General features: G+C 41.4%; 1 protein-coding gene across 2 annotated transcripts; it reads right to left on the bottom strand.

Annotated features, from left to right (window-relative positions):
* Positions 1-3,205: 3,205 nt before the first annotated feature.
* On the bottom strand, positions 3,206-25,890 carry mfsd3 (major facilitator superfamily domain containing 3). Of its 2 annotated transcripts, none has more exons than XM_054611016.1 (6): positions 25,793-25,890; positions 24,489-25,312; positions 14,095-14,242; positions 9,767-9,867; positions 7,268-7,377; positions 3,206-4,833 (listed from the first exon to the last, which is right to left on the bottom strand). In XM_054611016.1, exons 2-6 carry the CDS (start codon positions 25,186-25,188, stop codon positions 4,627-4,629), a joined length of 1,266 nt encoding a protein of 421 aa, XP_054466991.1. In that variant the 5' UTR covers positions 25,189-25,312; positions 25,793-25,890; the 3' UTR covers positions 3,206-4,626. The 2 variants fall into 2 exon arrangements, with proteins under 2 accessions (XP_054466991.1, XP_054466990.1); XM_054611015.1 differs by having other exon boundaries at positions 25,797-25,890.
* Positions 25,891-26,302: the final 412 nt, after the last annotated feature.

The raw sequence follows: 26,302 nt of genomic DNA, 5'->3' as shown, positions 1-26,302 counted from the left end.
TTAAGACACAAAACAGGCAACTACTGCTTCAATTAATATCTGACGGTATATTTTTAGGAGCACTATAACACATCTGACTGAAGATTTGAGGAAATGTATAATTTTCCTCCCAGAGTTCTTCCTGTGCTGTGCTTTATCTTTTTAGATCCTAAATAAATCTTCACAAAGGCTGACTAAGTACAAATATTTGCCTGTTCACACAGTGGCGATCAGGTTATGTGATCTACACACAGGCGTGTGTTGTCACCAGGTAAAAATATCTGCCTGCCTGCCATGGAAGAAAAAAACCTTCATGACTCCTCTCTCCCATACAACCTCCAATGATCCTCTCTTTTCCTCTTCCTCTTTGAGCCTTCCCTGCTGTAGGGGAATGTGAAAAATCCATTAGTTGTTAAAAAGAAAAAAATCTATTTGTTTAACTTTGCTACCTGTGCTTACTCAGCCTTGAGTAAGCACTTGCATTTTGTCGTGTGGAAGGAACATGAACACATGTTCCTTCCACACAGACATGACATTTACAGTTGATGTGACTCAGCAGCTGCACATTTGAAGCACACACTCTAATTAATGCTGTAGATGTTTTTAACCTGTTCGGCCTGAACCACTTAACTGACAGACATGATGTGCGGTTCTTTCATTAGACAGATTAAAGGGGGACATGGCTGTTGATCATTTGACCTTTAATAGTAAGAGCCTGTACATGTGGGTTTTTAGGTAACATAATAATGAGATCTTTCCAACGTTATCAGAAATGATCTGTCGCTCATTGTCTGGATATCTAATTCAATTACTCTCTCTATCTGTCCTGCTTTCTATTTTTGGTCTTTTACCTTTTATCTGTGTGTTTAAGTGTGAATATTATTACTGTGGTAGACCCTTGTACTGGCCTTATATGGACAGTAATGTCGTAGCTGCTGTCTGTAGACCTGCAATGCAGTTTTACTTTGTTTGTTTGTTGCATTTTATAATTTTTTTATTATTTAAACAGAGATGCCTTATTTGAAGATATTCTATTTTAAAGGTATATCCCAGAGTTTTTCTGTCATTGAATCGCAGATTTAATGGCTGTCTGTTTGAAAGCCTTTTCATAGAGAGATTTTGTGTTGTTTCAAAAACTTTATATTTATGATAAAGTCTGACAACATGTTTGCCATTAAAATGCAAACATTGAGGACAAGGACAAAGCAGTGGGAAGAACGAGAGGAGACAGAGGTGTACATGTCGCTCATTCTGTAAATAAACAAAAAGTAAACACCAGTAGAGGAAACACTGTGACACTTGATGCTGCGGATTGCTCCTCCACCTGCTCACTCAAGTTTCCCAGAAGGCCATTCTGTCGGCCACGGGACAAAAGCAGCGAAAAAAGCCGACACCTCTTTCCTCCTTGGGCGCTTAGAGACAAAAGAGGGAAAAAAGCGATACAACACCTTTGTTTGCTGAGATTAAGACATGTTGCATTCTCTGCCTCCCTCCCATCCTCTCTCCTCCCTCCGTCTCTCCCCAGAGGTAACTCTACCGAGCGAGAGATGCAACCATCAGTGAACTCACTCTCTCTCTCCATTCTTGGTAGCGTATAAAATCTGACTTATTATTTCTGTGTAGTCTTTTGTTTAGGTGACATTGTGTTGCATCATTTTAGCAGGTCATTTTAGCAGATCAGCCTTGGCACAGCGTGAATGAGAAGGCCTATCCTTTTGCTGTGTGATACAGGTGTAGAGTTGGGGATGTGACCAGACTTGTGCCCCGGCCTGATTGTTGATAACTGAAACTGAATAGCTGTTTTCATAAAAGAACACCCAGCCTTACCTTTCCATATAGGGAATCTGACTCTGATGATAACAGTTCAGGAATTCACAAATGAACAAACACAAGTGCCGTGTGCGCTGTTATATCATAATTAAGCATTCACTGAATAACTGCCTGATCGGTGTACTGTGATAACACAACACTTTCAGGTGTAAGGAAGACTACACTTTGGATTTACAGCACATGCCTGGCAAACCGAGCAAGCTTCTGTCACACTTGGCAACAAGTCTTACGTATTTCCCGTAATAAGTGTTATTATTCAACAAAGTTCAAAGCCGACATGTGAGGCAACACGCAGATCAAATCCAACAATCTATCACTACAATGGTAGCCCTGGCAGGGAGGGTGGCCCAGAGACACGCACTCTCTTCACGGGGGGTTTCTGCCAATCTGGCAACCACAGTGGGAGGTCTAACACTCATCAGCGCTGTAGGATTCAGACCACTTGTCTACCTTTCCTTTCCATCACGTATGCACACAGGCTTTAATATAGAGATAGCTAAAGATGTGCAATCAGTAGATTGTTTATCCAGATATTTGTTTTTGAGAATTTCAAATGTAAATGTAAAGTGTTTTTAAGTACAAATAAAATTGTATTAATCCCTATTGTATTGGGGTGGCAGTATAAAGTTTACTCTTCAGAATACTAAAGCATGACTAGTAGCAATGTTTTCAAATCCGAGATGGCATCTGGTTGAATAAAACTCAAATCTTAAGTGAAGGAAGCTGGACAGTCTAATGTAAATCTAGACAGTTAGGGATCTTTTATTGATGATTAATAGAATTGCATACTGCTCTAAAAACTGCATTGTGAAGCAGAAGAAGCCCTCCGTCCTTATAGAGAGCATAGGCCCGCACCTCAAGAAATTTGGATAACACAATGAGGAGTGTGCTTTTCGTTTCATGTGACATTTTAAAAAGACACCAAACCAAACAGGTCTATCCCTCTTGCCGCTCGCTCTTTTCTGAGGATAAAACATAAGCCTCTGTCCTCAAACCCTCCCTCTCTATCCTCGCATCGCCTATCCCACTACACAAACAGTACGCCCAGATAATGAGGCCGGGTGAGAAAGTGTAAAGTGGAGGTGTATTGAGGGGCCGTGTAAGCTGGCCTAATCCTCCTTCACAGCATTTGTTGTGTCATTAGAGCTGTATGGGTTGTGGATCCAGTGACACAGGCCCTATTCACTCCCCATAGCCCTCAGCCAGTGCACTGCAGAAAGCCAGTGTTGTGTTCGGAGCAGCTATAAGCCGCAGTGGATTTACAAAGGTGGGAATGTCCTCAAAGACCACACAAGACCTCTCCCGTGGGGATAGAAAATGTGGTAAAAACTGGTGACAGGTAGTAAATACCAGAGGTCACACACAAAGACACAAGAGTCCAAGATTCACTCAGCTGCTTTATTTTTTGTGCAAATCTCATAGAGAACCTGGCTACATGGATGAACCAGTAATGATGTAATATGGCATCCCTTCATGTTATGATGGTGAAAGCAGGTTTATTTTGGCTGAAGTTGCTGGGATTACTGCCTTATTGCAAACATATCCATCCTTGTTGTATCTGCCTGTCTCCATTATCAATTTTAAGACTTCATTAAGACTTAATTTCAGAACCTGGTGAAAACAGATCATTCTACGCTGCTGTTTCATTCATATTTAAAGCTTGGAGAAATATTCTATATAGCGCGCAGTACCATGGAGAGTTACAGTACATTCTACAGTACATATTATTGACATAAAACACAAAAGTGACTGCAATTTGGCAGTGGTATTTGTCTTTTAAGATTTATAAAGAACATAGTTATTATCAGTTTTTTTGATAAGTCAGATTCTTTGATGAAAAACCTAGACAAGATGGCAACATGCAATGTGTAAGAAATAAGCGGAAAGGGACTCTTCTCTGAAAAACAGAATAAATGCTCCTGATTCAACAGCTGGTGTGCATTTGGATTCACTTTTAAATAGATGAACATGAAACAGTTGCACTAACTGCAGCCATACTTTTGCTAACTGTTGTAGCTTAGGTAACATAGTGTATGTATTGCAACTATTCATTGTGAATGAGTGTATGCTCTACTTGGTGCAGCTACTGTATACATTTGCCTCCTGTGTATCGTACCATACAGCGCTGAGGTAGTAGAGATTCATTCATTTAGAAGTGTAACCCATACAACTCAGGAGACTGACTGACATATTTATACCCCGTACAATATGATAGAACAAGCATCACAAAGTAGCGAAATTGCTTTTGGCTACAGCTCTTATTGCTGGCTTATTAAAACAGTAAGATGGCTCAGATGATAAAAACAGTTTTGATTATATTTCCCTAAGTATTTCTCAACTCTCAGTACAGTATGACTTTACGTCACTGCCAATTCATCACACTTATTGGATGCACTGATCCCATACTGTCCAGACAACTCATTACTCAATGTGATCATCTCTAACTACATAGTATCTGCAGGTTTCCTCACGTTACTGTAAATATTAAGACTTTTCCAGACATTTCAAATGTAAAGTAAATAAAACTTAAGGCCAGTTTTGCCAGTAAAATGACAATTGTGCAAAAAATAAAAAAATAAAAGAAGCACACTGTAGTAGAGTATTTAACTGCATGGCTGATTTCTCCTTAAAATGGCTGAACAAGAAAGTCAACTTATTCATATCTTCTCTACTGAAATGATTTGCTAAAGTCATAAGTTAAATATTTATCGGAAGGACTTTAGAGGTGTCTGAATACTGGTAGTCAAACTCAAGTTATTTTAATACATTTTCTGCACCTGCAGACGCCCCGTATCAGGACCTTTCCTGATCCTGATCTCACTTGGGCTGTTCTTTGAGCTGGTGCTCCCTGAGAGCACCAGTGAAGGTCGCCGTCCACACGTGCAGGGCTGTCCCGGCGGAGAGGGTGAGGAAGAAGAGGAAGGCAACTTGGAAACCAAACCAATCCACCACGCCTCCGGCCAGAGCGCTGAATGTCAGCTTTCCCAGCACCTCCAAAGTCGCCAGGAAACTGTAGTGGGTCGCCTAATGGAGAGAGGGAGAGTGGGGAGGTAGGATGAGGGGAAAAGAGTAAGAGGAGGAAGTAAAGGAGCGGGAAGTGAGAAGAGAAAAGGACGAGGGGAAGGAGGAATGAGGAAGGAGAGGGTTTGGAGGATAAAGGCACATTGTAAGTAAAAGGAGGGAGTAGTAGATGGGAAAGTAGTGAGGTGACACTTCATACTATCAACTTATCAGTTGATATTTATAAACCTGTAATACAAAATAATCAGCAACAAAAGACAGAGACAAGATTAAAAGTGTGATTTTCAAGAAAAAGTCCCAAAAAGCAAAATGAAACGATTGAAGGGGGAAATAAAAAATAAAATGAAGAAGACTGGAAGCCTGAAAGAGAAAGCGTGAGATCAGGGCCTGAGACGATGGATGGAGGCCAAACGAAGAGTATCTGATCCCAGCCTTAAGGCGAGAGAGAGTGAGACATTATCTAATCTTACCTAAACCTCCTCCTTCAGCCCGATAGCACAACATTCAGGTGAGGCAGGTAACTCCAATAAACCAGAAGGACTCTGGCATCACCAAGAACTTTGCCTGAATTAATTAATTCTTTAGGTTTACGACTCTTTTCTCGATTATTGCAAATGCCTTTACTCTATCAAATAAATATCGTTTTTTTAATTGTAAGTAATTCTGAGACATTTTCATGCACAAATGACTCTTCTGCATTAAAAAAGAATAAAGATATATCAAATTAGAACTTCAAATGACTATTTAGAGTGAAACAGTCAACCTTCAGTTGGACAATTTGCTGGTTTAAAATTCACCTGGTAAACAAGCGTGAGCGTTGTGATCCTTCACTACTGTACATCCACAAATTATACAATAAGCCTCTTTAACAGGAATAACAGTTTTTTTTGCTGTGCACCATTTCCTTCGTCATTTTAGAAAGAGAGCTGCATAAATTAGTCGATTAATTGATTAGTAGATTTACAGAAAAAGAATCAGCAACTATTTTGATAATTGATTAATCATAGTTCCAGCTTCTACATTGTGAGGATTTGCAGATTTTCTGTTTTTTATATCCTTGTTAAGTGAGTATATTTTGCTTTTATTACTGTTGTACAGCCGAAACAAGATATCTGAAGAGGTCGGCTAGGACTCACACATTTCTCACTATTTTCAGATATGATGTAGACTAGATGATTAATCACTTAATCAAAAAGCTAGATTAGTTACCACAACCACTACGATCTGTACTGGACATTTCTCACTGGAAAAGAAAAACTGAAAATGAAATGGTATGAATTCGAGGAGCGTTGAGGATCTGGTGGTGAGAGTTTAGACCACTGTGGTCTTTACACTGAGGTAGAGAACTCTGAGAGCCTCTGTGACCAAAGCTAAGTGGAGTGCCTTTTTTCTGAGCAACTTGTTGTAACAGATTTGGTTTCTATCTCCTGGGGATCGTTAACAAGCACTCACACTATCAGCTTTCTGTCACTGGATAGCACTAACTTCAATAACACACAGGCGAGCTAATGCTCCCTCCTCCTGTGTGCGCACACACACACACACACACACACACACACACACACACACACACACACACACACACACACACACACACACACACACACAGATTCACACACTGACACACTAACAAGCAAACAGTACATGTGCCATGAGAACCTCTCAAATTAACGGTGGTTCTCATCATCACATGTTGGATTTGGTTCTCTATGTCATTCATTTTATCAGAAACCAGATCCTGATATCTGTGCTACAGCCTCTGATTTGTTTCCCCTTTCTTCTCCACTTTAAGAGTGACAGCAATTTAAATGATAATTTGTCACCTTCAGAGATTGACTGAGTGACGAGTGAGTGGCTGTGTGAGTAGCGATCACCTCCAGGCAACGATGGCCCAGTTACGACGGGGACAAAAGGAGTTATGTTAAAGAGGAGAAAACGAGAGAGGACAGGAAAAAGTCGTAGAGTGTTTAAAGGACACCAGAATGACAAAGAAATAAAGTGAGGTGGTAGGAGGGACAATTCCAGCGAGGGAGGGGCAGAAAGAAAAGAAAGAAGCAATGAATAGAAACTGGGTCTGAGATTTTCCAGGTGGAAACAGCTGATGAGAACTGACAGGTATAGGTGACGATAGGTTTGGTATGTCACTGCATGCTGAGGAGTTCCCTCTACGCCTCCCCCCGACAATCAAAGGAAATGACCTTAAATGACATAATAGCACAATTAAACCAAGACGGAAATAGGAAAGAAGGGAAGGAAGGAGAAAAGAAACGAAAAGAAAAATTGTGTCGTCTGATGAAGCCACAGGAAATGACCTCACACCAAAGAATTCAACAATTAATACCATAAAATGTAGCGACAAAAGAGAAAAATGTATTACATTAGAGCGGTCTCGGTCTCTATTATAGGGCTGTTGGCGAATAAATAAAGTGTGCTTTACCTGGATGCTTTCCTCGGCCCTCTGAGTGCAATGCATCATGGTAGTGAAGGTGAGGGTGGTGATGAGCCCGCCCAAAAAGTGTTGAACACTCATACTCAGGACGGCCATACCTGAAGTAGCAAACACACAAAATCAAGCAAAAACAGACACAGAACGTCTTAGTGCAACTATTACGTTTTTCTGAAATAGGCAGAAAACTCAATTTTACACTGTTCTCGCTTCTCACTATACCATTCTATGTAGAAATCAAAGTAGAGAGACAAAGCAGCAAGAAACGGTAAGCTGCTGAAGTGCCTCCTCTCCGTTCTCCCTCCACCGCCAACTCCCCCCACCGCCAACCCCCCCTCGTCCCCAAAACACATGTAGCGTATCCTCTGAGGGGAAGTGGCAGAGCGGTGTTAGTGGGGAAACACAGAGGAACCACAGAGCCTATCTGTCTCTGCTCCAGCTAACACTGAATTATTCACTCAAGCCGCCAGAGTTTTTCCCGAATAAGACTCTTCAGTCAGCGACACAAGACTGTTGGAGTCACACAGATACACCGACTGATCAGACTGGAAGAGTGGGAAGCGGAGGGTTATCATGTAATATTGAAAAATCTGAAACTGAATGTTTTTCCGGGTTTTTTTTTGGGTTGAGTTTTCCTGAAATCTTTGTTCTGGGTTTAAAGTAAAGGGGGGGAGAGGCCTCAACTTTCAGTCTGAGAGGCTTGATAGGGGAACAGACAACTCAGACGGAGATAAAGGGCGCAGATATGAATCCCCAAAAGCTTTGCGACTGGCTGTGTAACAGAATCAGATTTGTCATTCAGACATTAATAACGGAATGGATCTCTGGAGAGAGAAAGAGCACCTGTCTATCAATGTCCTCTGCATCATCTACTCTTGGGCTGTATTAGTATTGAACATCTGGTTCAATCAGTAGGTAATAGTTCCTAACCTTTTTGTCACTGTGTCTGCGAATTTCTGTAATTTTCTAAACGATAAGCCAACATTGATGTGTGCAGAAGTTAGAAAGTAAGCAGCGGTTTTAGCTTCTCCGTCTCGCTCTCTTTTTTCATTCTTTACTCAACAATTTCTGTCACTTTTTCTGTGTACAAATGAGTGCAACACTTCAAGGAGAGAAAGTGGGTGCAGTTATCCCCACATTTAAACAATTACTGTGCATCTTACCTTCCAACAAGTTGTACAAATAAAGATGAAGCAATGTCTTATTGTGTCCGCACATCACAGCTTGAAAATGTCAAAATGTCTCTGAGTAGAACTAAAGAGTGATTCTGCCTCGATGACTATCGATTCATTTTTAAAGACTAAAGATATGAAACTTTTCAAAAGAAGTGTGAAAGAAATATGTTCTTCCTTTGTCATTCAAATTCCATATCTTATCTTGGAAACACTTTATGTATCTTGCAGCCTCTTGTTGCAGTAAACTGATGAAGTGCCCAACAGTTGGAGGCACACTGTTTGACAACCAAACAGGCTCCAGGTCACCCAACCACAGACCAGACAAGGAAATGAGTCAGTAAAACTATTGTGAGAATTTGAACTTTCACTGTGAAGGTAAAATATCTATTATAAAACGGTGCTGTACAGACATTACCTAACTTTAATATCAAATGATTACCTGCCAACCAAGGTGACAGAAATCAGCTGACAACCTTCATTAAAAAAATGGAAAACACACACCTTATGTCATAAATTTCCAGGGGCTGAACACACTGACGGCAACACCACAACACAATAGCAGAGTAGTGAATGTCATAATGTAGTCTTTGTTGAGATTGTCAGAGGTGTTGGCTAAACCAAATGCTCATTTTTGAGAACCTAGTTTGTTACATTTTCTGAGTGTTTTTCAGTCATTGTTGGGGATTCATTTGATTTTTTTTTGCCTTTTGTTATTCATCACATTACACAAGTCTGTAGTTGTTATGACTGATTATGGAGCATTTTCAAACCGTGGCCTTTAAACATGTTGATTGTGTTGAATAAACAGTTTTTATCGTCAACAAAAGAGGATTTAACCTTATCTAACTATAAGAGCATAGTCAGTGTGACTATCCTTGTGTGTTCATCATAACCTCACATTCTACAATTGTGACCTAAAGCTATGTTTTTACATGTACCTGCATGTTAATTTGTTTATTCAAGAGACTGGCGGTTCAAATAAGGACAGCATTCATATGGGATCAAGATCTGGAAAGTTTAAATATGTAAATCTACAGAATTCAATAAACAACATGTTGTGCGCTGATACACTATTCATGGGAAAGAATAAAAAACTAACAGGGTCACTCTTACTTCTGTTATGAGTGTAAAAACACTTGAATAGAGGTTTTTTTTTTTCTTGTCCTTCCATCACCTGCTTGCATTATAATTACACCAGAGCACCAACATAAACAGACAAACTGGACCACATAGGAAAATGGCAAACGGTAATATGTGCTGTAACTAGGCTCCAGTTAAAAAGGTGTCAGTGACTGTATTTCAGTCTGTCTCTCACCTTTCATGAGTGGTGATGGTTCCAGTACAGTGAGTAGAGAGCTCTGGAAGACCATGCTGATGGTTCGCAGTACAAACACACGTCGCATCATAGCCCCGATGCTGCAGAGAGACCAGAAAACCATCCAAGTATCAGAGAGATGTTCAACAACTTTGAGGTACGAGTGTTATTGATGAGCAGTGGGATATGTGGTGACAGGGGCTCACGGTTAGTAAATTTGGAGACACTGCGCTTTTTCTTTCCATGTTACACACAATTTCACACACACACATACATGCGTACACACAGTAACATGTGTGCACGTGCTTAAGTAAACAAGTCCCCAGACACTAATTGATTCCCTGTTAGTGCAAGAAAATCATCCCCCTGTTGGTTTGGTTCGTGACGTAATCAATAACCTAAGGAGATCCCCAGCATGAGGAAGATAATTAATCACCGTTAACACATGCACGCACACACAAACACATACAAACGTTGTGTGACATCAGGGATTAGCGATGCCAATCACTCAGAGGATGCCTGCCACTCAAAAGACTGTGTGTGTGTTTGTTTGTTTGTCTTTTTGCATGTAATTATTTATGTGTAAAAAAGCCTGAGGAAAAAGGAGCCTGTCACACAAAGCAGGATATCTGATTTTGTTTGTTAAGAGCACTGAGTTAAACTATTTCAGTCCATGATTGAGATCTAAAGTTCAATATTCTTCGCAGCAAAGTTTACCAGTTTTCCTGCCTCATGAGATGAGGCCCCTGATTTGTATTTGTATAAATTGTGACAAAACACAGATCTTCTGATGAATATTGATCTCTGAATGCTTTCCTTTTTTTGATTGTGGACAAATGCCACTGGAAATGAGGAGAGAGTGGAGACTGCTGACATGCCCCACACGTCCCCGACAACACTTAAACTAGCAACTATTTTCATAATTGATTATTATCTTGATTAATTGTTTAATCTATAAACAAAAACAGAAAAATGTGCATCACAATAAACTAGAACCTATGGTGACATATGACTGTATGACATTAAATATATAATGTGACATTTAACTTTTGTCTTTTTCTATAATATAATATATAATATCTCAAACAGAAACAAAGAGTCGCTCTCAAATACAATGATAAAATAAAATAATTTGTGTGTGTGATTAAGAGTTAACAGATTATTACAAAAACATATTTTCAAAAGGCAGGAGAACCATCTGTAGTGAACACTTTCTTTGACTCATTCACAAGTAATTCTGAAGATGCACATATTTTTATTTCCCTTTTTTATTTCAGTGCAAAAAATCCCCTCTCTTTCTCTCCCTCCACCCTCCTCTGCATCCTTTCCCCTCACCCTTCTCTACTGGAAAACCAATCCTGCATCATTCACATGCTAAAGACATTCTTCTCTCTGCTGCTCCTTTACCTCCCTTCTCAATGACAGTCTTTCATATCACGCACTCTCTAGAGATGCTGAGGTGTGTGTGTGTGTGTGTGTGTACGAGTGTGTATGTGTGTGTGTGTGTGTATATATGTGTGAGAAAGAGAACCTGCCTGGCTGCCACCTCACGCAGGCCGGGCCCAGATAAGAATAGCCATGTTCTCGGGTTGCCAGTGGCAGTTGTAAAGGGGGTCATTCACTGACCACTCAGCCATTTCTGATGGTGGGGAGGATAAACCTTCCGTCTGAGCTTTTAGAGGTGGGACTGTAGACTGGTGGACAGCACTCTCTCTGTGTGTGTGTGTGTGTGTGTGTGTGTGTGTGTGTGTGTGTGTGTGTGTGTGTGTGTGTGTGTGTGTGTGTGTGTGTGTGTGTGTGTGTGTGTGACAGAAAGAGGCGAGGAAGGAGAAGTGTTCAACTGACACTGGATGGTTCATACAACCAAATACATCCGTCTTATCAAATAATCTATAGAAGTGAGAAGTTAAATATTTTACTTTGCACAACTTTTTGCTCACAGTTCATTGATTAATCAAATATAAATATCAACATACATGTATTTTTTATAAAGAATCAAATTTTTGGAATGATAAGTAAATAAAATGGGTGGAACAATCATACATTTTTTCATCTATCGCAATCTCATTTATTGCAAATTGAATTTTAACGAGTAATGGGAAATTATTGTTATAAATTATTAACTCTGATTAATCAGCTGTCATTTAACATATAATGGCCTAACAGAGGTGCTTCCATTACAGGTCAAGTAAGATTATGTATAACTTTCACATTCTTTCCAAATAGAGACACCAGAAACTCATGGCAAAAACTGCAACCAGTAGAGACTGATAGACAGACTCTTAACAGACTGATGAGTCTGAATGGCTTTTGTACATCTGATCCTCAGAAGTAATACCGATGAGTGTTTTCTGTCAGTGTGAACATTTTACTACCTTTATAGGTTACAGATTCCTTTACAAGTGAGATAGAGAGAAAGAGTGAAAGATCAAAAGCCAAAGTAGAACAATGACATCTTTTGAAAGTGCTTTCCCCTCAAAAGAATGTTGCCTTTGGAGGCTTGCTCTGTGTTAGCTAGTGACACGTTACAAGAGAAAAAACCTGGGAGCCTGCTGGGAACACAACACAAGGACAAAAAGACTGACATCAGACAGAGCACAGAGCAACTGACGCATGTCAACAAATAGGCAAGCACACAAACACCAATATAACAGCAAAAGGCACAAGTTCAACTACAGTATCTCTAAACATCTTGACCACATGATGTAGTACAGGTTTTATCGCAACATTTTCTAGATGTGGATGTGAGGAGGGAAGAATGTAGGATTTTTGTTTAACACACAACATGTAATGTTCCGGCACTATGGGACTCTCAATTTAAAATAATAACAAAAGAAAGAGTTTGGTTACATTGTGAAGTAAAGTGGGATCATGGTAGAATTGTTTTCTTCACCAGCATTGTCGTCATTGGAATCAGTTCTCCTGAGCATGATCTACTTAAATTCTAATCTTCGAGGAGCATAATTACCCGCTGAAGTTTCCTCGTCTTCGAAACAAGGCGATTCAAATCGGTTAAATAACTGAATAAAGCAGATAAAAAAGTTAATTCATAACAGCTTATGGCAGACAACCACAACACTGTAGCCCGCACAAAGAAGATACGTCGCCATTGGCAGGAGACCAAATGAAACGGACCGTTACCTTGATTCAAATTAAGTATTTCTCTGGTTTCGAAAATTGGTGAAAACATCTGAGATCACATAAGCACACAGCACCACAAAACATATAACATGGGTCTACTGGTTTCTGGAAATTGTAATGCAGGAAATGTACATATTCTACCTTTAAGAGTACAATAATGCACGGTGTGGGAACAAACACACTATCCTCTATAAAGCCATTGTTGTTATTAATAGCTCTTATTACATCACACTGGCCATAGGCAGGGCTGTGCTATGATGTGATCCTAGTGTAAGCGGACATAAAACCTTATGCAACAACGGTCAGGCACAGTGTCAATGTGCTGAAGGGGAAAACATGTAAAGGTTAAATTCGATACTAAAAACAACCTGCTATACAAATCTATTACTGTATACACATGAAAATTGTAATTCTGCATTAACCAGATGTTTTACTCTGTATACCTGTGCTAGAATACCACATTTAAAGTCACCATAATAAGTCAAATCTAATATACTGCAATATTGCCATTTGATATATCAATCATGAAGTCTACATCTTAGTATCTTTCTTTAAATTTGAGAATTAAATTCAACTACAGTTGCAGGTTGGCTCTCTGTGATCAAACCCTGAGGGGTGTGTATGTGTGTGCGCGTGCATGAATGTGTGTGAAGGATTTGCTGCTCATGCTGTTTTCACACAACACACCAGACACAGGGGGTCCCTGAGCTCTCAAACAAGGCTATGTTTACTTAAATTACTGCACACACTCAGTCAGACAGGCAGAAACATACACACACAAAAACAGGAGCCTATGAAGAGTAATAAAAAAAAGAATGTGGAGAACAGGCCCAGAGTGATGAGGAAGAGGTAAAGGAGGAGGAAGCAAGCAAGCAAGCTGAAGGAAAGAAGGAGTCAGTGTACACGGAAAGCTTGGAGGATGAAGAAGAAGAGGAGCAAGATTAGGAGGAAGATGTCAAGAAATCTATCAAATCACCTTTAATCATGGGGGCCAGTCAATGTTCACATTCATGTGTGAGTATCAGAGCCCCCTTATTCATTTTTGAGAAGAAGTACTCTTGTCATAGAAGTATTCAGGGTTTTGACTATTGGTCGGACAAAACAAGATGTTTGAAGATGTTACCTTGGGTTCTGGGAAATTTTGACAGACATTTATAAGTGAGAGGAATGGCGTTGACAAAAGCTACCTGAACTGAGCGAGCAGCACGCCTCCCAGGGAAGACCCACAGATGGAGAAGCCCATGGCGATAACGCCATTCCAGAAGCCGAGCTCCCTGGCGGTCATGTGATGATCCAACAGGAAAAGAGGAAACATGGTCACTGCACCCTGCTCACCTGTATACATAGTGACAGAAGAGACAGGTGGACAGAGAGGGAAGATCAGGAGATAAAAAGAAGATGAGAGACAGAGGAATAAGAAGAGGGGAGCAAGAGTGAGACTGAAATTAGTTATTTGGTTGCATATGATGATGGTAGGACATACAATTGATACGACATGTATTATGTACTGTATGTCTCTGACGAAGCATTATTATTTTTCACCTACAGTAAATATGTGAGACACTTCCTGAATACACACGCCTATTCCAATCACAGTCAAAATACGATGAGGATGTTGTACCAAACTGTTTAGCCTGCGAGACTGAACAACATGGTTTTCCTGAGACGACAACTGCCGAATCAAACACTGCACACAGCGACACACAGCTCACCTAGGCCTATTCCTGGAAAGTGTCAATAATAGATGCCTGACAAGAAAAAGAATACCTTCAGTCACTTCATCAATCGGGGCCTAGCACTTTTCCTAAAGCACAAAAAGGAAAACACAACAAAAACACAGAAACTTCCAGAGATGAAACAGACCTCACAAAGACCTTTCAGTCAAAATAAAAAGTTTCTGTCAGACAATAAGACTTTCTCTGTGTGGCGTTGAGTGTGGGTGAATGTTCTGCTGAACATTACAGTAAAATATTCAGTGGTGCCGTCTATACGCCATTATTATATTAATGGAGACTGACTTCAGAAAGACAGTGGGACCAAGGAGCTGCGTGAGTGACAGCTTGGCTCCCAGACTGCTGTCAAAGACGACGCAACACAACGCGACGACTCACTCACTCAGTCAGCCAGGAGACAAACAAAAATAGAGAAGGAAGAAAAAAAAGGCAGATGAAACAGACTGAAATAAAAAAAATGAGGAAAGCGAGAAGCTCCCAGTGATAGGGAGCGCAGCAGTAGAACGAAAAGTGTCACCACTGGTGTGACAACCCAGCAGAAACATGGCGTAGGAAATGTGGATTTTCTGTGTAGGAAACACTTGTCTCTCTCTTCTGTCACTCAGCTTTCAATGTTGGCAATTTACATTTAGTTAAGATGACTATGTTCAAGTTGGTCATGAAAATGAAAGCCAGTAAGATAGGTATGGAAGTGACTTTTCCAAAACAGAGCTACCTGTCTGTGTTTTTCTTTTAGATAAAGTAAAGGGAAATAAAGTAATGAGGATAACCAGAGGTAATTCAAACCAGACATGACGTAATGAGCAGTATGTACTTTGCACTCTGGGGGTTGTCTAAATTTGAATCCTAAACCCATGATGTATTCAAATTCAAGATAACAGACTTACGGTCATATTTACAATTTATCATTACATTACCTCACACCCAGTGGGAGCTGCACTGATACACTTGCACCCTCTCTGTGCATTATTAACATCTTAATATCCGACATCCTCTGTGCTGAACTGTTATGAGCAGCATCAACTTTGCCGTAACCAAATTAGTCCTAATAAAGTAAACATTGGCAACAGCGGTACCCATGATGCCTGGGTTGTTTACCCATGGTTCTGTGCTCCCGTTCCTGTCTGCCTGTTGTTTAGCTCAAAGCTCAGAGCTTTCACAGTCCTGCCTTCAACTAATTATTTCTTTAAAGAGGGGGGTTGGGGGAGGGCGTGCAGACAAACACAAGCAGGCTGATTATTCCTTTCTATAAATATTCTCAAAGCAACAATTGTCCATTTCAGCAGGGATTTCATTAGACATCCGCAAAGATTAAACAAGCAGAATGAAGGGGAAGGAGAAAAAAGGCTGGAACAAGAGTGAAGGGGGGAGACGATGAGAGAGAGGGAACAGAGTGGGGAGAAAGAGGGAGGAGTGGAGGACTAAGAAAAAGACAGTGTTAAAAAATATAACGAAGGAAATAAAGAAAAGGGCAGAGAGATGAAGGGCAGTAGGTGTAAAAGGGGCAAGAGAAGAAGAAATTAGATGTTAAGTAGAATATGACAATCATAATGCATTTATCTAAAAACTACAAAAAAAAAAGATGTGAGTTAAACAACTGGAGAATTAAGAGAGCAGCATGGGATGGAGACAGCTCAAGACAGAGGAAGAGAAGGGGGGGGTGAACAGAGACATTGTTAGGAGGTTAGCGAAGAGGAAAGAGAGGAGGGATGGCAGGCTCAAAGAAAACACTGTTTTATGTTTACATTAGAGGCAGACAGCACAGAAAGACAAAACAATTTGACATCGAGAAGTAACAGGGCTGTTTTTTTATCCTATTTTTTTCAAGTTGCTTCATGACATCAATCATTTACTAGACTTGCAAACGGGTATAGTGCGGTCCAAGCCCCATGAAATAAACACATGGAGAGAAACAAAACTATTTTATTTTATGCTTAAGTTTGAGAAATTTTGATTATTTCACGTGAGACGTTTCCGTTTGTTCTAGTTTTTTCTTCTTATATTAATTGTTGGGTTGTTGCACTTATTGTTGCTGTACATTGAAATAGTGATTTAGAGTGTTTCAAATAAACTGTGTAAAAAAAGTGTAAGCTTAAAAAAAACATTTAACTGTCTAAAAAAGACATTGTCTCAAACCTGAAAACAGGACTGTCAATTCAAAGCTCATAAAAAGGTGACATTTTGGAGATAAATTGGTTATCATAGGACGACCTTATGTAACACAACACTGTCAATCAAATCTGATCAAATCAGGTCGACACATTCCAGATGAGAGATTGGTGGTGTTTTTCAGTGTTACTCATATAAGAGAATATAATATAATCATACACTATTTATACATTAAGTCATAGATAAGCAATACATTTAATGTTATGGATAACTGCTTAAGATTAGAAACTAAGTCTTTAAACACTTTAAGGGTTAAAGTGAGAGATAGAAGGGAGGCAGGGTTGTTTATTTCATCCTAGTTATGAAGGGCACTTCATGGGTAAAATGTATTATTTGTTAACTGACATATTAGTATAAGTTTAGTGAGATGGATTTAATCAGAAATCGTCTGATTGCTTAACTGCACATAATGAAACCGTTTCATGGCACAAAATAGAGTCCCTGTTTTAGGGCAAAAAATTTTTTAAGCAAACGTAAAAACTGAATGAGAAAACTGGTCTTAATTTGATAAAACACTACCACCAACACCACCGAAAGTTTGACACATAATATCTGTCACCTTGACGTTATCCCGATTAGTTTTAAATATTCTACACATAACACTTTTGTCTGTATGACACCCAGCTGGTCTTGTCATTTCCCCCCGGTGACACCCAAGTGGAGGCACGCATTGCTGTGTGCTTAGCTGACATCTCGAAGTGGATGGCGACACACCACCTGAAGCTCAACCTGGACAAAACCGAGCTACTGTTCCTCCCGGGGAAGGGTTGCCCGCACCGAGACCTGTCCATCACCATTGATGATGCCGTGGTGAGCCCAACTCGGACTGTGAGGAATCTGGGTGTGACCCTGGACGATCAACTGTCGTTCTCAGCAAACATTGCATCGGTCACACGCTCCTGCAGATTCCTCCTCTAGAACATCAGGAGGATTCGCCCTTTCCTCACTGAGGAGACGGCGCAGGTGCTCATCCAGGTTCTTGTCATCTCCCGCCTGGACTACTGCAACTCACTACTTGCCGGAGCCCCGGCGTCGGCCATCAGACCTCTGGAGCTTGTCCAGAAAGCTGCAGCACGTCTGGTGTTCAATCGCCCCAAGTTCTCCCACACAACTTCCCTTCTCCGTTCTCTACACTGGCTCCCTGTAAGAGCTCGCATCCAGTTTAAGACTCTGGTGCTAGCCTACAGGGCAGTGAAAGGAACAGCTCCTTCCTATCTCCAGGCCTTGGTCAAGCCCTACACCCCCGCCCGACCACTTCGCTCTGCTGCCTCGGGGCGATTGGTTGCCCCGTGGCTCAGAGGTCCCTGCGGCCGATCCACCCGGTCACAGCTTTTTTCTGTCCTGGCCCCACAGTGGTGGAATGAACTCCCCACCGACGTCAGGACAGCAGAGTCACTGCCCATCTTTCGGCGCAGGCTGAAAACTCACCTCTTCAAGAAGTACTCCTGAGCCTTCCTCGTAGCACTTATTGCATTCGTATTAGTTTGTTGCACTTATTGTATCCGTATCAGTCGTTGCACTTGTTGTATTTGTATTAGTTTGTTGCACTTATTGTTTTCGTAGTAATTTGCTTCTGCATTATACTTTTGCTCTGGTTTATGCTCTTAGATGCTTGTTTAAGAAAGGAGATGCACTTATGACTTCTGGTGACTAGTAGTTCTCTTGAATACCTATGTTAAATACACTTATTGTAAGTCGCTTTAGATAAAAGCGTCTGCTAAATGACTGTAATGTAAAATGTAAAATGTCAAGGAGTTCTTTGTGGCCCTCCCTGGGGTCATTTAACTATGCAAAAGCAAGAGACCCACCATCACCCAAACCTGCGAGGTTACTGGGTTGATTTTGTTTGTATTTTGCGTTTATTTTCTCAGAAATCATGTAATATTAATATCCATTTTGGGAGTAAATAGCCCCTTAATTTAAAGGATGTAAAGAAGAATTGCTGTAGGAATTGGCTCTGCAACTATTCAATTATGTCTTTTAAAAAGGCAATTTGAGTTACAGTATTTTTGTCCTACAATATTGTACCTACAACAGTAGTATTTGTTGGTTAAAAAAAACCAACAAGATTTCAGTTTCTAATTTAGATTAAATTTCTCAGTGTATCTGTGATCCAAAAATAAACACAACAATCGCCACACTAAAATGTACTCAAATGAATGGATTGGGGTCTACCTTAGGTCTGAAATTGATAGAGATGGTGTTGAAACAAACCAAACTTAAGACAGAAAATAATAGGGTGACAAGTGTTTTCCAATTCCATCAAAACTTTGTTTACATCAGTTATGTAATGCAAGTCCAACACACAACAAAACAGGCCAATATTATGAAAATATTATTTGTTGACGAAAGCATGTGATGTTTTGGGGATTTAGCTCATTATGTGAGATTTAGGTGGCCAGAAATGTGGATAAGACTCTCAAACATCCAGAATGATCTTGGATCTATAAGTTTGTGCATGGCTAAGTGTGATTATTTACATTGGCATTTTGCTCTCTGTCTTTCTCAGGGCACCATGTGGCGGTTGTTCATTTATTCATCCCTTCCTTCAGCCTCCCTCCCTGCAGTCCTTCTTTTTCCCTCTGGAAAAGTCCCCCCCCAACACTCAATCCCAAGGTTTCTCTCTTCTCTCATTCCCACTCCTCATTCCACCTCCCTTCATATCTCAGAACTCCATGACCTCCCCGAAACCCAACAGCATGCACTTCTGCTGGCGCCCTTGTCTCTGAAACTGCTCTGTCACTGGACTGTAGGCCTCATTTCAACACCAGGATGTTTGGTTTGAGTATGAATATGTAAGTGTGTGAGTATTTGAGATGAGCAGGGCCACATTTTCTTTTGTGCATTTGTTTTCAATTAATTAAAGAAACAAAATACTATACTATATTTCTGTGCATGCATGTGAAATGTAGTCCCGATAAAAAAAAAACAGCCTTCTTTCCCTTCTTCCTTCAGAAATTGTAAGGCAGAGGCAAATTTGCACTTATAAAGCATGTTGAGTAAAGCTGAAAAAACAAAGAAACATGCACAGTAGAGGGCAATGGTACAACATTAAACTTGATGCAACTTGCCATTAAACAGTGCAAGAAGAAGAAAAAAGACCCTTGTCAATGGCTTTTTTCAAAGTTGTTTCCATCCCAATGTTCACATGAACATGAGAACATGAGCCTACTAGTCTCTATCCAATATACACTCAGTTGCCAGTTCATTGCTAAAATTAATGCAGTCTAATACAACAGCACAGCAATAAATCTTCATACCTTCATGAAGGTTTTTGTTGAAACTGATTTGGAGAGGAGTCAATTTCATTATGAAGGCTATAATATCTGGTGCTGTTGAACTGCATTTCATTACAATGAAAGTCGTTTTTGATATGTTTTCAAACCCATTCATATTAATGAGATGTGGCTAATAAACTGATAACTGCGTGTATTATATCAATAAACATTGTATTCGCCTTTTTGAAGGAAAAGGTTAGAGTGGAGTATTGGGACAAAGCTTTTCTTTTTTGTGTTCATCCATCCATCCATCCATCCATTCCTCCGTCCACCTGGTCAGTTCCCAGGGAAAGCCACCATCAGGGGCCACCTCTTCTCACCATCATTCACGTCTCTTTTCAAACATACAGAGCTACTGACCCCCAACCACGAACACGGTGGCATCACTAACACTAGGGATGAGTCGGTAATTGCAAATAACAATATTAGAATAGTTGAGGACTTGCAATGGAAAGTATTTAAATTCAAAGCATTGAAGGTGTTGATATAGCTGAAAAAAGTGTGGTAAAATAATTTTGTTACTCAAATTGTCAAATTATAGAAATGAACACTTCAGTCAGTATCTTAAAATGATAACGAGGAGCGCCATTTTAGCTATAACTGTGTTTTGGCAGATTTACAAGCCAGCACAGAACTGAGCAGAGTTTGTTTCTTTAAATATGACAACAACAGGATATTAAAATGTTTTTAACCATCAATTGAGCTTATCTGCAACTCAAACCCTCTCGTTTGCCTATTTCCTGACCTTTTCCGCTTACATTTTCTCTCCAACCCCCCGAAGCCCTCCGTCCATCCCTCCGAGTCTACCCAGACAGTTGTCCCATCACGCCTGTGGCCTCAGATGGCACAGGGGTCACGGTTCAGACACGAGGCCTCCGATGATTGGCCACTGTGTCGGACCCAGCGCAAACTCAGAGTTCATTAGGGATAGATGAGGGAGAGGGGGTCTATGCTTGTGTGTGTGTGTGTGTGTGTGTGTGTGTGTGTGTGTGTGTGTGTGTGTGTGTGTGTGTGTGTGTGTGTGTGTGTGTGTGTGTCAGTGTGTGCTTAGTGAGGGGGGGGATGTTCAGACAGGCAGATCACACAAACATACCCACACACCCCTTGAACAAAAACAATACTGTCTCACATAGGCAATTATGCTGGCACATCCAGGACTAATCTAAAATATTACACAATACCCCGCAAAGATGGGAAATACTCAGACTGCTAAAATATATAACGAGTGACAAGGGTTTTAATGAATCTACTGAGAAAACACTAACTACTACAGTAATTCTTGTTGTAATCATGGGATTCAGCCGATGATGTGTTCGTGTGACAGAGAGAGTGTTGGGGGGGTTGCTCCCCAGACAGATTAGGGGGTCCAGCCAGCCTTCATATTTTGTCTAGTAGTGTCGTCTGCTGGGACTCATCCGATTACTGAGCCACCCTTAAAACTCTCTCAAAAACACACACACACGCACACACACAATCTAAAAAAACAAAAGCATATGCATTCAACACATACACAAGTGAAAGCTATGCAAATGTGAGGAGACAATTATATTCCCAACACCCACATACACACAAAAACACACATCAACATGATGTGCCTTCTTCCATTTCGGTTTCTGAACGCAACAGACACAAAGACACTCTAATCCTTACATAATCCCCTTCTGCTACCAAACACCAAACTCTGGTCGTATCAACTCTCTCTCCCACACACACACAAGCTTGACTGAACTGAAACTACTTTCAGTTTTTTGTTTCAAATCACATACAAAACTTACTTACTGCATCAGCGCAATATGTTTTCAAACTAACATTGTGTTCTTGTTCAAGTGCCTTAGGTTTATACTTTTATAACTGAGACATTAAAAACAACTGCTTTATCGTACTAGGGCCTGTATTTTCCAATGTGCATACAGGACCTGCTAAGACACAATAAATTGGCAAGTAATAATAACTTCCCAAACTTTTCCAATACACTAACTCGTTAGTTCGGTCTTCATGGACACAACAACAGAGACATCTAGTGGTGAGCTCTGAGCACTACATGAAGGCAGGAACACAACTAAAGAAATGATCACAGTGGGACAAAGGGGACGATTTCAGGAAAATTTACTTTTCATTGCTCCGAGGAAGTTTTTTATCCTTTTGTCTTATTTTTGTTTTGTAAACAGAAAGCAAATAAAAACATATAAGCTAGATGAGCTGGAAGTGGTCCTATTTATATATAATAAAATATATATATATATAATCAGGTGAGAAAAGAACTGAGGAAGATAAAGGTGAGAAAAGCCACGGGTCCGGACGGCATCAGCTCAAGGCTCCTCAGATCCTGCGCAGACCAGCTGTGCAGGATAGTGGAGCACATCTTTAACTTGAGCTTGAAGCTGGGGAGGGTACCACAGCTATGGAAGACGTCCTGCGTGGTGCCAGTCCCAAAGACCCCGGGGGCCAAGGACTTCAGCAGCTTCAGGCCGGTGGCTCTAACATCCCACCTGATGAAGACCCTGGAGCGGCTGGTCCTTGTGCACCTCCGCCCCCTGGTGATCTCATCTTTGGACCCTCTTCAGTTCGCCTATCAACCTGGCATCGGGGTGGATGACGCTGTCATCTACCTGCTACAAAGATGCCTTTCTCACCTGGAAAAGGCTGGAAGCACTGTGAGAGTCATGTTCTTCGACTTCTCCAGTGCCTTCAACACCATCCAGCCTTTGCTTCTGAGGGACAAGCTGGAGCAGACCGGGGTGGACCACCACCTCACTGCATGGATACTGGACTACCTCACCAACCGTCCACAGTATGTGAGGATAAGGGAGTGTGAGTCAGATCGGGTGTCCTGCAGCACGGGGGCCCCACAAGGAACCGTTCTGGCTCCATTCCTCTTCTCCATATACACATCAGACTTCACATACAACTCTGCTACCTGCCACCTGCAAAAGTTCTCTGACGACTCTGCAATCGTCGGCCTCATCTCCGCAGGCGATGAGAGGGAATACAGAGAACTGAACCAGGACTTCATAGGATGGTGCCGGCGGAACCGCCTCCAGATCAACTCTGGTAAAACCAAAGAGCTGGTGGTGGACTTCCACCGGGGAAAACACTGTCCTCCGGAACCAGTGAACATCCAGGGACAGGACATTGAGATTGTGCAATCTTATAAGTACCTGGGTGTTCACTTGAACAATAAACTGGACTGGACTCATCATACAAATTCACTGTATAAAAAGGGTCAGAGCAGACTGTATCTGCTGAGGAGACTGAGGTCTTTTGGAGTGCAGGGAGCACTCCTGAAGACCTTTTTCAACTCCGTGGTGGCATCAGCCATCTTTTATGCAGTGGTCTGCTGGAGCAGCAGCATCTCAGCAGCTGACAAGAAGAGACTGAACAAGCTTGTCAGGAAGGCCAGCAGTGTGCTGGGGTGTCCATTGGATACGGTGGAGGTGGTGGGAGACAGGAGGGTGATGGCCAAGCTGTCATCCCTGATGAACAACACCTCCCACCCCATGCAGGACACCCTGGCAGCTCTGTGCAGCTCCTTCAGCCACCGGCTGCTTCACCCCCGGTGTGTGAAGGAGAGGTACCGCAGGTCCTTCCTTCCTGCTGCTGTCAGGCTGCACAACCAACTCTGCTCCCAGCAGACCACATGACCACATGACAATAATAACCTGTGCAATACACTACACTGTGCAATAATAGTTAAGAAAGTTAAAATAGTTAAAATAGTTGTTGGTTTTTTTTTTTCTGTCTGTAAATATAATATTTCAGTTATTGTTGTTTTTTTCTACTGTTTTTTATTGCTTATTTATAATACTTGTTTTATTTTATTTTAATTTTTTATTTCTTTATTTTTTATTCTTAGCTTGTCTTCTTCTACTATGTCTCTTGTGTGCACTTTACCCTACGCTGTTGTAAGTCTGCAAATTTCCCCGCTGCGGGACTAATAAAGGATTATCTTATCTTATCTTATCTTTATTCTCCTCTGTGCTCTTTCTTTTGCGTCTGATTCGTCCTTTAGTGATGTCAATCATGAGTGCAGTCTGCGCCAAATAATTAGAGCTGCAACAATTAGAGCTGCAACAATTAGTCAATTAATCAGTTAGTCGATCAACATAAAATTGATCTGAAACAATTTTATTGATTAATCGTTTCAGTCATATATCAAAATCCTACCATTCTCTGGTTCCGGCCTCTCCATTGTGATGATTTGCTGCTTTTCTCTGTTTTATCTCATTATACGCTTAATATCGCCTCGAAAAATGTGATGGATATTTGTCACTTTTATGTGACATTTTTAGATCAAACAATTGATTAAGAAAATGATATTCTAGAAGCAGCCGATTTTGGTCTCCAATATTTGAGTCATTTCTGAGTCATTTCAACAAGTGCTTGTGTATTAATCGGACTCACCTAGTTTGTAGGTCAGCACATACAGGACTGTCCAAGGGGTGCCCGGCACTGCCAGCATTTTCCTCCACACTCTCCATGGCCTCATAGCGTCTGCTCCCTGCCCTCCCCTCCTGCTGCCATCTGCCTGTTGAGCCCTCAAAGTATCATCGTCCAGCACAGGGGCCCCCCACACAAACAGTGCCACGCCTGCGTACACAAACGTCAGCAGCATAAACATCCAGCTCCATCCAGCCACGTCAATCACAGCCAGCAGCCCACCTCCGGCAAACACAGATCCAGCTTTATAGCCCACGACTTGGGCTGTGTTGCCCAGGCCCAGCTCCCCACGACCTTTCAACAACCCCACCGCGGCCCCGTCTACAGCAATATCCTGGACAGAAGCCAAGGAGTTCATGGCCAACAGGGTTCCTGCTACTCCCCAGATATGTGCTTCTGGGGCCAGGGCAGCACTGGCGAGGCATGTCAGAGCCAGCCCAGACACTGTCCCCACCAGCCAGCGGCGCTTCGTGCCAACCCGGTCCACAAAAGGGGCCCAGAGCACCTTGAGGACCCATGGGAAGTAGAGGATCTTGGTGAAGCCAATGCGTGTTAGGGAGTGACCGGCTCCACGCAGGTAGACAGGAAGCAGGGAAGACTGGAGACCATAGGGGATGCCCTGGACAAAGTACAGCAGGCCCAGGAAGACAAGTTTGTCATTCATGATCTACCCCCACAAGAGACCCTCTAATTGAGCAGACACTGCTGTGGTCCATTGGTCAGGTCATTGTTTGAATGGAAGGTGGAGATCCTCAAATGGACTGGCTGACCCAGATAAACTGTTGGACCTGAAATGAAAAAAGACACAGTGTCAGGTTTTGGGCTTTTGATGCTGAAGTTACAAACTAGTTAAGGAAAGATATGGGGGTAAGGAAAGACTGCCACAGCTCCCACAAGCAGCCTTAAAAGGACGTGTCCACGCTGAGTCTGCCCAGCTCAGTTATCAGTGACGTTAACCCGGCTCCCCTTAGCTCCTCAAAGTCAAATGATTAGGGACATACACATGTTCAATACAACGCTTATCACATGCGTTTTCATTTATATCACGTCCTTTATATCACAGCACACACGTGGCTTTGCGTCGTGGACATACTGCTTACAACAGCTGAGTTTGTTGGCTGACTAGCTCCCCTTAGCTAGCTAGCTGTCATGCTAACCTTAGTCCACGAATAGCTTTGAAACAAACTTGTACCGCATGTCAATATTATTAAGGGCTGTGTAGCAGTCAGAAAACTAGTCCCGTATATGTTATGAGATAAATGAACAACCTACTGAGAGAGAAAGTCGGTTAGCCTAGCGGTTGCTAACCGGAGAAGCTGCTCCTCTTGTTTATAGTTATGGTCTGAATGAGCTATGAGGTTGCCAGGTTCTGTGACAGCAATCCCTCTTCTGCATAAGGCAAACAAGAAGAGGTCGTATCTGTTTTATAATTGTAACGCAATTACCATTACCATTTAACACTACTTCATACATTTTCAGCTATTACAGTGCAGTACAAACGTTTTATTACCAAACCCTTAGTCCCTTAATGACAATAAAATACACAATAGATGTACTCTATCACCCACTCTGTGTGTGATTCATTGGTCATTCATTCATTCATTCATTCATTCATTGTGTGTTTTCACAATGAGGCGGCTGTGTTAATCGTATTGTATTGTAACTTCTAAAGTAATGTTGGTTATGTGGTTGCCTGTGCATCATGAGGAGTGTTAAAGATTTTATAAATATACATACAGTACCAGTCAAAAGTTTGGACACACCTTCTCATTCAATGG

Source organism: Anoplopoma fimbria, chromosome 13 (assembly GCF_027596085.1).
Source record: "Anoplopoma fimbria isolate UVic2021 breed Golden Eagle Sablefish chromosome 13, Afim_UVic_2022, whole genome shotgun sequence".
NCBI lineage: Eukaryota > Metazoa > Chordata > Actinopteri > Perciformes > Anoplopomatidae > Anoplopoma > Anoplopoma fimbria.
Note: the sequence above shows the minus strand (reverse complement) of the source record. Positions and strands in the feature narration are given on the sequence as shown.